The following is a 13,675-nucleotide window of genomic DNA, read 5'->3' as shown; positions in this document are numbered from 1 at the left end:
GAGAAGACAGCGCGCCAGTTCGGAGCCTTGCGCTTAGAGGCGATACCGCAATAGGAGCACCAGCGGGCGTCGTGCTTATCATCCCACCTCACTAACACACATACACCCCTGACGAGGCGGTCCCCTTAAGATGCAACATTTTCTTCTAATGTAAAATAATAAAAAAAAATTAAAATCTCCTGTAGGTTAAATAATTTAACAAAAAAATAATTCACATTAATACTTACACAGATTTTTAAGTAATTTTGAATAATGTGAGTAGTTCTTGTATTAAAATATACTTTAATTTAGATACCTCACAGTTGCTGTCTTATTGAATGTCTTTAAGTTTGAAGTTATTTCATAATTTTGTCTAATATCTGAAAGACCTTTCTTATTGGAGGTCGCCCTTTATTTGAGAACATCGTACACTCGGAGCATCCGAGACAGCTCCAATGAAAACTAAAAAAAATTTCTAATTTTTTTTTATATTGCTATAACTACCATACATTCAAACTTTCTTAGTGGATGCTGAAACAAAAATAAATGTACAATCAGGTGAAGGTAAAATTTTAAGGTGTATGGCTACAAAAATTCTGCAAAGCTAGCATTTTGTGCTTTACAAACATGCATAGAAAAGCTTCGGGGAATGGGTCATGCAAGTTTTGAAAAAAGATTCCAGCCATGAGGCTGCTTGCCAACCTTGCGTTCATAAATTGAACGAAGCATTGGTTCAGAGTTGAGCATTTAGTTCCCTACCTCACCACAAAGCTTCAAAAAGTAAACTATGTATTTATCAAATTATACCAGTATCAATCCTCAGGAGACCATCTGGTAGAATGGATAAGTAGATTTAAACTTTGTTTATCTGGACTAACTGGGAACAAAGGCAATCCAGACAATCGAAAATTCAGATAATATGGGTAATAAGCAAAACAATATTCTTAAATAAGCAGACTTACCATTTACTGTGATAAAAAAATTTTTTTTAAATATAAAAGTAACTTTTAACATCATTTCTGAACAAAGAATTCATCACTTCCTTCTACATGGAGCATTGTCAGAAACACTCTCGTGTGCTAACCGTCTTTGTTTTGCATAAATGTAGAATGCAATGTGATTATCAAATAAACGTCTACAAATCTGATATGGACCAACAAGGGTCAGATAAATGTTTTACTGTATGTAGTTATAAAAATTAACTGAATATTTCCTTCACTATCTTTCTTCATACATACAGCAGAGTTCAGTACTTGATGGTAGAAGTTATTTCATCGTTTCCCGTACAGCCATTTCTATGCAACAATTTAGTGGGGTGCAAATGTTACCTGCTGTGCTGGAACCCTGTGAAATAAACGACTGGGTTTGGTCGAGTGCATCTTCGTCAGTGTTGTCTGTGCCGGTCGAGCCAGTCGACAGCCTTCCGAGGGTAATTTCCAGCTGTGGCGAAGACAAGTCCGCCTCATTCACTGTCTGTAATCAGAAACAGCAGAGTTGTGCGTTAACAGACTGGAGCAGAAAACTAGTACTGGGCTTTGTTAGCAAACGTGGCAGTAGGTATCAGTCAATCTGCTTCTCTAGCGTGCATCTTGATTATTTCATGTCAATGCTCGTCTCTCTACAGTGAGTAACACAGCCAGAAACCAACTTTAGCAAAAAAAAAATAGTTATCTAAATATAGCATTAAAGAAAAACTTTGGACAAACACTAAACCATAGTTTGTAAAAAAAACCTAAGTCAGTGCCATCAGATAAACAGCACACAGCATACTTACTCACATGTGAGGAGGACTGACAAAATTGTGGCTGGGTAATTAAAATGTATAATAAACCAACAATATTTAATTTTTAACAACTGTGCACAAATTCAAAATACGCACTGATTACATTTCATCTTCGGCTACTTTCAATCGTTTACCTTGACCAGTGATTACTATTAAAACTTTTTATTGTTTCACACTATTTGTTAAATTCATCACAAGACTCAGCTGTTTACAGTGAAAGGAAACATTTTTTTTTTGTTGATAGCTGAACAAAAAAAAAATCAATATTTAAGGCTCTAAGTTTTCCTGACAAGGCAGGAAACAAAATGTAATTGTACTGATGCTTTGATAACTAAATCATTTGCATCCGGCGATACTAGTTTTCATAACCAGTAACCTCCGTAAAGACAGACTTCCTGTCCCAATCCAAACCCGTCCTCATACTGAATAAAACATGGCCACTGTAAATAATATTGGACTAGCCTGACGTAGGAGATAAATCGAGCGACTTACTGAACTGCAGGCACTGATGGAGAGAGGTGATTGGATGTCCTCTGATGTCGAGGTGATCTCGCTGGCACTGGTTGACTTGTCATTTGATAATGCACTCGCCAACTTCTGCGGGAAGAGAGGTTGAAGAACCTTAGCTAAGCGAGTGAAACTGCAATATCTTAAACAGTGAGAGTGCTGCTGTTAATTCTCAGTCAGCCACTGCACAAGTCAACACCAGGCATTCCTATGAAGGTTAAAATGCTAGATAAATCTTTGCTTCACTCAATTATTAATGAAGTTTCCTCCTCAGATACTAAACAGATTTAGATTCATAATTACTGGAAACATCATTAACAACCAAAATAATGAGGAACCACAATTTAAGCACTTCTTACAGACAAGATTTGTACAAGTGTAATCAATGCATATATATATGTGTGTGTGTGTGTGTGTGTGTATTTAATGTTACAAATATACTACGTATTTGCAGAAGCAGTGTTTGGTACCTACTCAACTCTAAGTATTTAAATTTTAACTTGAAATAAATTAAAAGTTGAAGATGGGAAACTACTTTGTACCAACCTTCAAGAGTCTGGTGCGTAATGAGTCTGCAGTGTTCTCGTAGCTGGATGCAGGCAGTGGTTGGTCGTAGAACTGTGGCAAGTTGGTAAATCGGTCCTTGATGCTTTTCAATTGCACATTAAAGTTATTCAGTTGGTTGCTAACGTCCGACTGCTCCTTCAAGTGCTGATGCTACGAAGAGACATTATTAAGTAGTGAATTAGCAGTTAACAACATTACAGGAAACTGATTTATTTGATAGCTCAAAGAATGATTCTAGATATTTTTTTAAATTAAAAAATACCTATGGTAGAGTCTTGCTTACCTGACATAAATTACAGCAGAATGTCCGATAAGCAAAAATGTCTGATAATATGGAGGTGTTAAGAAAATATTTTCTAAACATCCAACTTTGTTATAATTTTGCATATACAAACCTAATAATCATATTTACATAGAAAAAAACTATCTGAAAAATGAACCTACAGCTACAGACGTGTTTGAAATTAAAGAGTTCAGCCCTGTAGTGATTTTAAGAATTTTTATATTGTAGTCTGCTTTTCTGGGACCTCAAGACAATATGAAATGTCAGATAAGCGAAGATTGGATAAACAAGAGACTACCGCAAGATAAATAAAAATATATTATATAATCTAAAAAAAATAGAGTTTTATATAACTGGTGTTTATGCACATTAACTTTTTATAAATGCAGTGCTGAATTTACCTAGTATTTAACAAAATCTAATAAAGTCTGTAAATCCACTGATCATACATTTTCTGGAGAACACATCCGGGAGCTTCCACATATTCAGTTAAGTTGAGAAAGACTTCCAAGAGCGTGTTTATGTCATGCCAGGTCCTCAAACACCTTAATTTTCAATACGGGAAACGATTTTTAATGGATTTCAACGGATAGCCATTCACGTGCTGGTCAAGGAACCACTGGAAAAATTGTTAAAATCGAGGGAACCGCCAAGAAAAAGCACCGACCCACGGACACGGGATAGTGTCACCTTCAGTTCGCTCAGCTCCTTGTCCTGCTGCTTGCACAGCTGCTGTGATTCTTCTAAACGTCGCTCCAGCCCCGCGCACTTCTCCCTCCACTCGTCGCACTGCGACGCCACGGCCCGTGTCTCGTCCGCCTGGCCGCGGCTGCAACCACCGGGCGCTCACAACCACAGGCTACATTTGATGGCTTTATTTCAACGCCAACTGAGTTTCTAAAGCAGTAGGTTTTGGTGTCAATGTTTTCACTTGTTACGAATTCTGTTAACTCATAAAGAAGGTAGCATATTAACAATGTTCGCAGGCTTTCACGGCCATTGTCTGAAATAGCTTGGCTTTTGGGTTGCAGCCGCGTCCTGGGCGAATAATTCACCGACGTTTCGGTCGACATTGCAGTCGCCATCATCAGGGAGCAGTTACCTGCTGAGGTTCTTACAAGTTATCCTGCCTTTATATCTTCCCCCTCAGGCGAGAGTATATAAAGGCAGGATAACTTGTAAGAACCTCAGTAGGTAACTGCTCCCTGATGATGGTGACTGCAATGTCGACCGAAACGTCGGTGAATAATTCGCCCAGGACACGGCTACAACCCAGAAGCCAAGCTATTTCAAGGTAGCATATTACTAACATTTAATTTTTTCATACTTATTTCACCAAAAATAGTGTCATTCTGATGATACACAATGCACTTTTTTAATATAATAATTTGTAATAATCATGTCTAGGACAGAAATGCTCAGAAAAATAAAAATTAATCAGCACGTATTTGTGTGTTTGAAAAATTGTACCAGCTTCGTAATGTAAAACTAAGTTACTAGTAACAGTTAGAGGATAAAAAAGTAAATATTTTTTTCCGGTCTATTTATTTAGTACATATATTTTGGCATAAACTTCAAGTTGAACAAGTTCCATTAATTAAGTTTAATACAATAAAAGATTACATTTTTGTGATGAATTAAGCCTCAAAGACTAGTTATTAGTTGGTTTTTTTTTTTTTTTTAATTAAAGTAAAATATGTTTTAAAGGGGGAAAAAAACATATTTTTTTATAAGATAAACACCCATTAGAGCCTGCCTCTGGATGCAGTGTTTAAATTGGCTTTTTTTTTATTTATTCAGAAAATTCTCCAGATTGCTTCCCTTCCTCATTTCCATTAGCACGTCCACATAACACACAATAACCCACATAAACTTGCAATAAAACTCAAGCTGACGAACAAAACGACATTGGCAGACTTCGTGGCTGGTTCCGTGCGTAATGGTATTTCAGCTCCCCCGTAAAAGCGCGCAAGCATTGCAGGCCATGGCCTGAGCAAACAAGTAGACAGGTAAGTGTTCAAACAGTCGTCAGCCAAGGCCTGCGGAACGTGTGTGTGTGTGTGTGTGTGTGTGTGTGTCGAGAGGCAGTAGCATGCATCGCAGCGTTTACCCAGCCTCACCACAAGTGGAAAAACAAATATAACTTTCAATACCTAACACGTGTATGTGTAATATGGTAAGGTTTTTTTTGTAAAACTCTGTGGAGAAGATTCTCGAAGAACTTAAAAATTTAAGTTTACTAACCAGGAAAAATTACTTAAAAAGAGTTAAATTACATTATGCATATAATATAGGTAAAGTGAAAAATTATTTAAACATTTTAAATGGGCTAAAAAAAAAAAATTTTCATAACATAACTTTACTACTCAAAGTTCAGCAGGGTCTTACTTATTTTTCTACATAATCGTCAAAACGGTTGAAGCATTTGTCATATCGTGACACAAGCTTATCGATGCCTTCTTGGAAGAAGTTAGCTGCCAGTGAATAGAGATACAGGGCCAGCGCCTGGAACTCCCTCTCTCTCACAGCGTCAAGACTTATCGCAAGAGATGCGAATAGTGCGGCACAATGCGCCTCGTGATTAGTCTACCCGCCTCACAGCCCAATTAATTGTATCGAGGCCACCCTATGAGATTAATTCTATGGGTTTCCATGACTGGGTAAAAAAAAAAACAAAAATAGCTTTTATAAACTTATTTATGAAATTTTTTTTTTCATAAAAACCAAAAAAATTCAACGTGGGGGTGAAGCCTCCTAAGGTCAGGTTGTGTGTGAGAGTGAGAGTGATAATGAGTGTGTGTGTGTGTGTTGGTGAGGTGGAATGTTAAGGTCTAGCACTGCGTCACCTCTCGGCACTAGGCCGTGAACTGGCGTGCAGTCTTATCATCGTACATGGGGGAACTGTGAGATTTTGAGCGGTAACCGTAACATTAAATTGATGGAGAAATAAAGATAAAGGTGTAATGCAAGGCCCTTGAGTGCTTGCATGAATCTGCACCGGGTGTCGGCGTGCCTAAAAATTATTCCGAAAAAACACATTTTTAGCCATTTCGCACTTCTAAACGCACAGTTTTGAAACGAAGTACGGAAACAGAACTACTCGACCACCCTCGGCGTTTCCTTAAATGTTTATCGCAAACAGGCACCACTCGGACATTGTGAGCATTATGAGCCCCTGCTGCGTCTCCAGGGGCGTAGCCAGGGGATGGGGGGGTGGTTAGGGGTTCGACCCCCCCCCCCCCCCCCCTTAGCACCAAATCTTTAATTAATTTCTTATTCATCACTCAAACAAATCTCATATTAAAATTAATAAAAAATTTTACCATTACAATATTTAAATTTAAGAACCTGAAAACTGCTAAAATAGCACTATTTTACACCTTAAAATCCAAATTTTCCCAGGGGGGAGGACCCCCGGACTACGCCACTGTGCGTCTCACCTCCTGAGCTGCGCGAGCTCGGCGCGGGCCAGCTGCAGCTGGTCGGCCAGCTGTTGGACTCGCTCAGCGTCGACGCCCGGCCGGCAGGAGCCGAGGTGCGCGTCGTACTCCCGCCTGACTGCGCGCAGCTCTTCCTTCAGCGCGGCCTCACCCTGGCCCACACGCACACGCACACACAGCTACAACCAGCTCTTCTTTTCTTAGTCTTTCGATAAACTAATGTACGATTAAAACGTAATCAATACCATACTGTTATGTACTGTCAGCTCGGTTGGTAAAGGCTGAGAGTGTTGTGTTGTCTATGGTTCAATAGTCAGCAGCTGGCATCACGGCTGATAGCTCGTCAGAGGCTGACTAACGAACCATAGACAACACAACACTCTCAGCCTTACCAACCGAGCTGACAGTACATAACACATACTCTACCATTACCAGCAAAGCCTGCTATGTTTATGAATTACGAGTACAGTGTGACCATTAGTGAAAAGTCATATTAGATCAAATTTCATACTCTGACAAAGCAAATTAATGCCTTTGTGATTGGAAAGGTGCAGTCCCAAATCTTCAACATTATAACTCGTGACAATGGTGGTGCAAACTCACAATAAAAAGGTTTTTTTTGTTAAAAAAAATTGGATTTTCTTATTAAACAAATTCAGGTCCTCAATAATCAGAAAAAATTATAGAGAAAAATTTTTGTGGTTTCAAAAATATGGAAGACTTACATGTAGAGGAACATCTTTAATGAACAGTAACAATTTGCGTGGAGAGATACTCATACAGCATGTGTGGTCGTAGGTAGCCCACCTGCGATGCGGCGGCGGCGGCGCGCCTGAGCTCCTCCAGCTCCGCCCGCAGGCCCCGGGTCTCCTCCGCGCCGCGGCAGCCGCGCAGGTGGTCGTCGTGCTGCCTCCGGAGCTCCGCCAGCGCCTCCCGCGACCGCGCGTCGTCCCCGCACGTCTTCAGGTGGCCCTCGTACTGCTCCCGCGCCGCGTTCAGCCGCGCCACCTCCGCCGTCAGGCTCCTGCACGCAGGGCCGCAACTAGAGTCTCTGGCACCTGGGGCATGAATGCATTCATGCGCCCCCCCCCCCCCCTCTTTTTTTCCCACATACCACACCAATAAAGCGGGGGGGTCCGGGGGCCCTCCCACGGAAAAATGGTGCTATTTAAGGATTTTTCCATACCTACATGTAACAGTTTCTGTGCTACTGTAACTTCCATGCATGAACCCACTACGTCCATAAAGTAGTCCGTATAATCACTAGACTTTGTTCATTAAAAATATGTTGAGACGTTTATATTGTAAATCAGATTAGACATTCCTGGCATGCAAGTTAAAAAAACTTTTTACCAGTTACCAGTTGTAGTAGGAATTACAATGCAAATGATTTCGGCGCCCCCACAGCTTTGCGCCCAGGGCGTGTGCCCCGCTTGCCGCCCCCCCCCCCCCCCCCCCCCCAGTTGCGGCCCTGCGTGCACGCACGACGCACGCACCTGCAGTGTGCCACCACCAGGGCCGTCCAGAGAGAAGACCGAGGGCCCTGGGGCAAATACATTTATCGGGCCCTTTCCCCATTACTTAGCGTCAAATAATTTGGACCCCAAAATTTACTGAACCCCTTGGTTCCCAGAGCTCCGGGGATTTTGTCTCCTCTGCCCCTCCCTCTCGAAGACCCTGGCCACCTTGTGCGGGACCGTGTCGGCCCTAACTAGTGACGCTAAAATCATAACCAAAGTACTGGTGTTGGTAGAAATAATTTTCTCGCACTAAATTTTAAATATAACATAAAATATAAATTTTTTATAAAGTGTCAATGGTATAAAAAGTCTCAATGCATCTTTTCTTGACCTTAATGAGATGCACAACCATCAGGATTGCTTGTAGAAGTCTATGAGCAAGCGGTAACTACTGAATCTAGGCTCTCACTGGTTCTTGCATTTGCAACTGTTTTACGTACGTGTGTATAGCCTTCACCTTCGTGACTTGCAAACAGCGTGACAATGACAAGTAGCCCGCTCAAGGTAAACAACCGTCGGGCTCGCCGGGCGCAGTAGCCGAGTCCTGAATAATCATGACGCCTTCCTGCTTGCGAGCAGCTTTGAGACTTCAAGATACGGGATGTCCAACGAGTTCTGCACTATAGGCACACACCAAATGGTGCAACTTACATTACTTTTTTCAATGTGTCCACACTTGTATGAGGGCAGAATTGCAGATTGTTGGACACATGTATACAATAATCTGAAGCCATGGCATGGCATTTGTCATCATTTTCAATGCAGAAGTGGGTCATAATATGGAAATTTACTCTCTGCACACCTAGTACATCATATAACTAGAGATGTTAATTTTCCGGGAAAGTATTTTTGGGAAAATTTTCCAAGAGTTAACATTCACAGAAACAGCCAAATAAATTATATCAACATTTATACAAAGGGAACCAAATAAAACATACATTTTGTCTTTCTTAACCACATAACGGCTCACTTAACATCTGAGAGTTGGGTAGGACCCATGCTACCCTCAACTAACTGATAGGAACAAAAAAAAAATTTGTGTTTTAAAAAATTTGTGTTTTAAACAGTACCTACCTATCTGCAGAAATTTAATTAGGTATTGTTTAATGTGTATCGACCTATCTTCAATTATGCAAATCTATGTCGGAAATGGGAAAAAAAAATTTTCCTGAAAAATATGTTAAAATTTTCCCATTCACATCTGTACATATATTAGAATTATAAATTAAGAATTAATTCAGTGATCAAGCCACTGTCACATAAACACGGCATCCCCTTACTGGCAGAGCCTACGGTGAGGGACTTGGAGCCTCCACACCAAGTCCCACCACATGGGACCACATTGGTGCAACAGCGAGGTCACACAACACCCACGTGGATCGAAGCGCAGTCCCTAGCAAGGTGAAGCACACGTTTCCACAGTTAGGGAAGCAGGACAGGCATTAGTGTGTGTCTGGCAGGCAATCTCATCCACCCCCACTACTGCAGCAAGTCAGTGGACCCCTGTCACGGCATCCTTCGAGAGGCAGCAGGTACATGCTTGGTGCTTGTCGCGTCAGTGGGTAGATCCCCCCTCCCCCCCCCCCCCCCCCCCCCACAAGCACATGCAAGTGTTTCCAGCATCTCTGAATGGTGCACCATGAGAGAATGCCCATGATGTTAAATGTAACATACCAATTATTTTATCCTAATAATTTCAGCAGCATGTAACAAACATTTCTTCTTTCAGGCTGCAAAGCATTTTCTCTTACAAAATATTGACATGATAAAAGGTCTGTTCAGTGGTGGATATGTATTTCCTAATAGGAGGGGGCTAACCTTTTGAAATCTTGAGTATCACAAAGCAGTAAAAAAAACATTAGTAATTTAGACCTCTTATCTTTGTAATGCTGGAACTTCCCAAATTAAATGTTAACATGATAGTGATATTCAGTTGTGATAAAAAGTATTAATTTCAATTGTAAAGTGACGATAAATAAATATGAAGTAAGAAAATTATTATTTATTTCACCACAAAACTGCATGGAAATGTTTAAACCAATTTGAATAATTCCCCAACATTTCTTTCAGATTTATGAATTATGTATTAACAATACAAAGAGTTCACACAGCGATCCAAACTGGGAGGGAAAGAGGTCAGGAAAACCTTCTTAAACCCCTTTATTGGATTTGTGACAGGCAAGATTCGCCTGTCCACACATCACAACTGTACTGCCTAGAAACTTGTTATCTGCTACACTTGTCATGATGACTTATTGTTTTACAATTCATTAATTTTTATCAAGGGCAATTGATGTTCCACTGCATAACAGGGTGTCTACGAAACCTAGTGAACCAATTTCAGGACATCATCAGGATATTTTTGTAAAATTTCCTCACTACTTTTTTTCACTGCACCAGAGTTATTTTCATGTTTATAAAAATTTATTATAATACAAAAATAATCTACCATTCACAGGAGAGTACCAATTTCCATGTTAGAAACTTAAAAAATTTTCAGAATTAATTTTCACATGATTTAAATGGACAGTCTCCACCTTTTTATATCTGATGCGAGGCCTCAAAAACCAAAATGAAAGTTAGCAGGAGATTGGTGTAAATGCATGTTTTACTGTATTCCAGTACCCATTTCTGTTTATTTGGGACTTTTTTCGTGGCTTTCGTGACTAATACTTTAGTTTTGTTACCTATTCGTGACTTTTTGTAACTTTCGAGACCTGCGGACAGCCTGTATGAGCATTGCATTTTGTGTTCTACAGCAAACTTGGTCACCAGATCTATGTATGCTACATGTGTTCTGCACTTTGTAAAGAGTCAAGCAAATATTCATAATTCAAATTTTTGATAGACTAATTACATAATTGTCACTCGCCAGAAGTTAGGTTGCTGGGTTTCCACAGTTTGTAACAAAAAGTATTGCTTAAAAAAAAAATAAGCGAATGTTTCAATTCTCGCAAGTGATGGGTAAACATCTAACCTCAGTAACAAGCAAACACATGTGTTATCATGTTGCTTATGTTGCAAATAAACTTATAATATGAATATCAGACACAAAATTTAACGTAGAATTCTTTAAAATACTGCAAAGGGTGATAAATAACATAGTCGCTTAACAAGTAGCAAATATCTGAATGCATAATCACACATGTATTTTCTGCGCCTGCTACTAGAATTCGCTGCCTGAATCATAAAATGTTGCTTGTCACCATCACGCGCAGATAGCAGCACAAAGCAGACAGAAATTTTGAACCATGAGTAGGGGCATGCAGATTTCGCGAAAAGATTTCGAGACTAGCTGAAAGTTCTAAAACTGAAGTATCGTCTGTGATTGGGTGAGTTTATTCCAGGTACATATCGATTGTAACAACACCAATCACAGTGATTCAGTGCGGAATCAAACGCATCCTGAGTGGCCCGGTCAAATAAGGCAACGACTTCTCTCGCCAGACGGCCGCCAATCACAAGGAAGGAACCACAGGTGCGGGTGTACCTTGTTGCAGTCTAATGAGTGTCCGGATCTTTTCGCGAAAAATGCATGCCCCTAACCGTGAGAAAGGCTCCGGTTAAAGCTGAGATCCACGGGACGGACCACGGGGTGGAGAGACAGAGAGAGAGAGAGAGAGAGAGAGAGAGAGACCTTATGACGGAGATCTGGGGCACCTCGTTGACGCGCACGCGGTTGACGATCTTGCGTGCCTGGCAAGCGTAGCGCAGCGTGGCCACCGTCTCGTCCGCGTGGCAGCTCGCCGGGCTGACCGTGGCGAGCATCACGGTGCGCGAGTTGCCGCCCAGGCTCTCCTGCGGGGCACGGGAGCACACGTCAGGCACGGCGCCATCGTCGCATCACTCTGTAGCTCACCACCCAGTGACCTGGTGGGATCTGAGGGAACAATAGCTATACACTCAAACCTCACGAATACAAATATAAAGGGACCATAGTTTCGGCATTTTTAAATAAAATACAAATAAAGATTTAAACATTACTTTCCTAATTTACTGCTCATACACTTCTAAAAACGTATAATGTGCTGTAAGAAAACCTGCACATAACTTTATAAATAATAGTAAAGATTTTATGGGGTAATTTCAAACCCACTTGTAATTTATGCTATTACTATCTTTATTGCATACTAATTATGTGTTATATGTTCTGTTTCACTTTTAATTATATTTTCAGTAGTTTCATATGCTGTAATTAATAACTTATAAGTAAAATGTAATTGTATATTTTGTGTGTGTTTTTTTTTGTGAAATTGTATATTTTGTGTTTTGTTTTTGTGAAACTTAATATATATATATATATATATATATATATATATATATATATATATATATATACACACATACATATACTATATGTTCTTGACATGTATCATACCCCAGAAATGGGGTCAAAGGATATGACATATCTGCACCTGTACTTCTACTGGTGAGTCTTGTAACAGACAGAAACAATTTTGTAATTTTTAGGGAGACTGAAAATACTCTGAAATGATAAGTTTTTTAAAAGTATTTTTATCAATAAAGTTTCACTATAAAAGGGAGATTACAAATATGGTATCCAATATCATATACATGCATAGGAATTATGTACTTTTTAAGCAGGGGCAGATGATTTTGATTAAAAATATTAATAAATGACTGAATTAAGTGACTGTCAGGTTTTTTTATAATTTTAAATAGAATCTCTTAATCTGGTTTTATTTTCTTTAATGCAGATTTTATCTCTAACTTTATATTAACTATCTTATGTATTTATTTGCTTACACAAAGAATGACAACTCATGTAACCTGAGATCACAGAAGTGAATGTGGTGAGTTCCAGGTCTTAAAATCAGAAGACAATATTTAAAGGAGGGAAAAAAAAAATATTGGCCACTGGAGGAAGAATTGACAATACAAGCGAAGCAAAATTTGCATATCAATTCTAGTAAATTGTCAACAATGAAAATATATAAATGTGTTCTTGCCATGGATGTGCGAAGTTTAATGAGAAATGTCAACATGTGTCACATCACTGCATTGACATGCAGGTAACTGAATTCCAAAATATTTTTTAAATGCATCATTATTTGTAAATGTTAAAATCAATGAGGTACTGCTGTTTCCTTACACTAGATAAATACATTAACACAGTTTTGTTTAAAAAAAAAAAATTCTGATTTTTAAATTTTATTTTATATAATTTATTAAGTATACATTTTATGCAATCTTTTACGGTATTTCATATTATGCAGCACATACTGCAATACTTGTTTGATTTCATTAATTTAATTTTTTTTTTTTTTTGCATTTACATATACCTACGTATAAAAATATAAATTACTCTAGCTAAAAGACAAGAAATATTGTACACAATAATAATCGTAAAGAGAAATTACATGAATGGACCTTCTAGTCATTATCTGCAGCTTTCAAAATAGTAGCAGAATAAAGTCCATTCTGTTTTCCTTGCATATATGACATCCAAAACACAAGACACAAATATGTAAAAAAAAAAATAGTATTAAATGGTGTGTTTTAGTCAAGGACTTTGGTCACATATATATGAACTGCAAGAGAATACAAAGGATATACCTAGCTAAATGGTGTGATT

General features: G+C 39.1%; 1 protein-coding gene across 2 annotated transcripts in view; it reads right to left on the bottom strand.

Annotated features, from left to right (window-relative positions):
• LOC134537453 (kinesin-like protein klp-20) overlaps window positions 1–13,675 on the bottom strand; it is a 109,969-nt gene that overhangs the window by 1,252 nt on the left and 95,042 nt on the right. The window contains exons 7-13 of one of the 2 annotated variants that reach the window (XM_063377909.1): window positions 11,717–11,877; window positions 7,367–7,580; window positions 6,560–6,711; window positions 3,810–3,948; window positions 2,816–2,986; window positions 2,255–2,359; window positions 1,308–1,452 (exon numbers count right to left, since the gene is read on the bottom strand). In XM_063377909.1, coding sequence (XP_063233979.1) covers window positions 1,308–1,452; window positions 2,255–2,359; window positions 2,816–2,986; window positions 3,810–3,948; window positions 6,560–6,711; window positions 7,367–7,580; window positions 11,717–11,877 — 1,087 coding nt within the window. Of the gene's footprint in view, window positions 1–1,307; window positions 1,453–2,254; window positions 2,360–2,815; window positions 2,987–3,809; window positions 3,949–6,559; window positions 6,712–7,366; window positions 7,584–11,716; window positions 11,878–13,675 lie in introns of both variants that reach the window. The other variant, XM_063377908.1, reaches the window with a different exon arrangement.

This window comes from Bacillus rossius, chromosome 12 (assembly GCF_032445375.1).
Source record: "Bacillus rossius redtenbacheri isolate Brsri chromosome 12, Brsri_v3, whole genome shotgun sequence".
In the NCBI taxonomy this organism is placed as follows: Eukaryota; Metazoa; Arthropoda; class Insecta; order Phasmatodea; family Bacillidae; genus Bacillus; species Bacillus rossius.
This window is presented reverse-complemented; position numbering and strand designations above follow the sequence as displayed.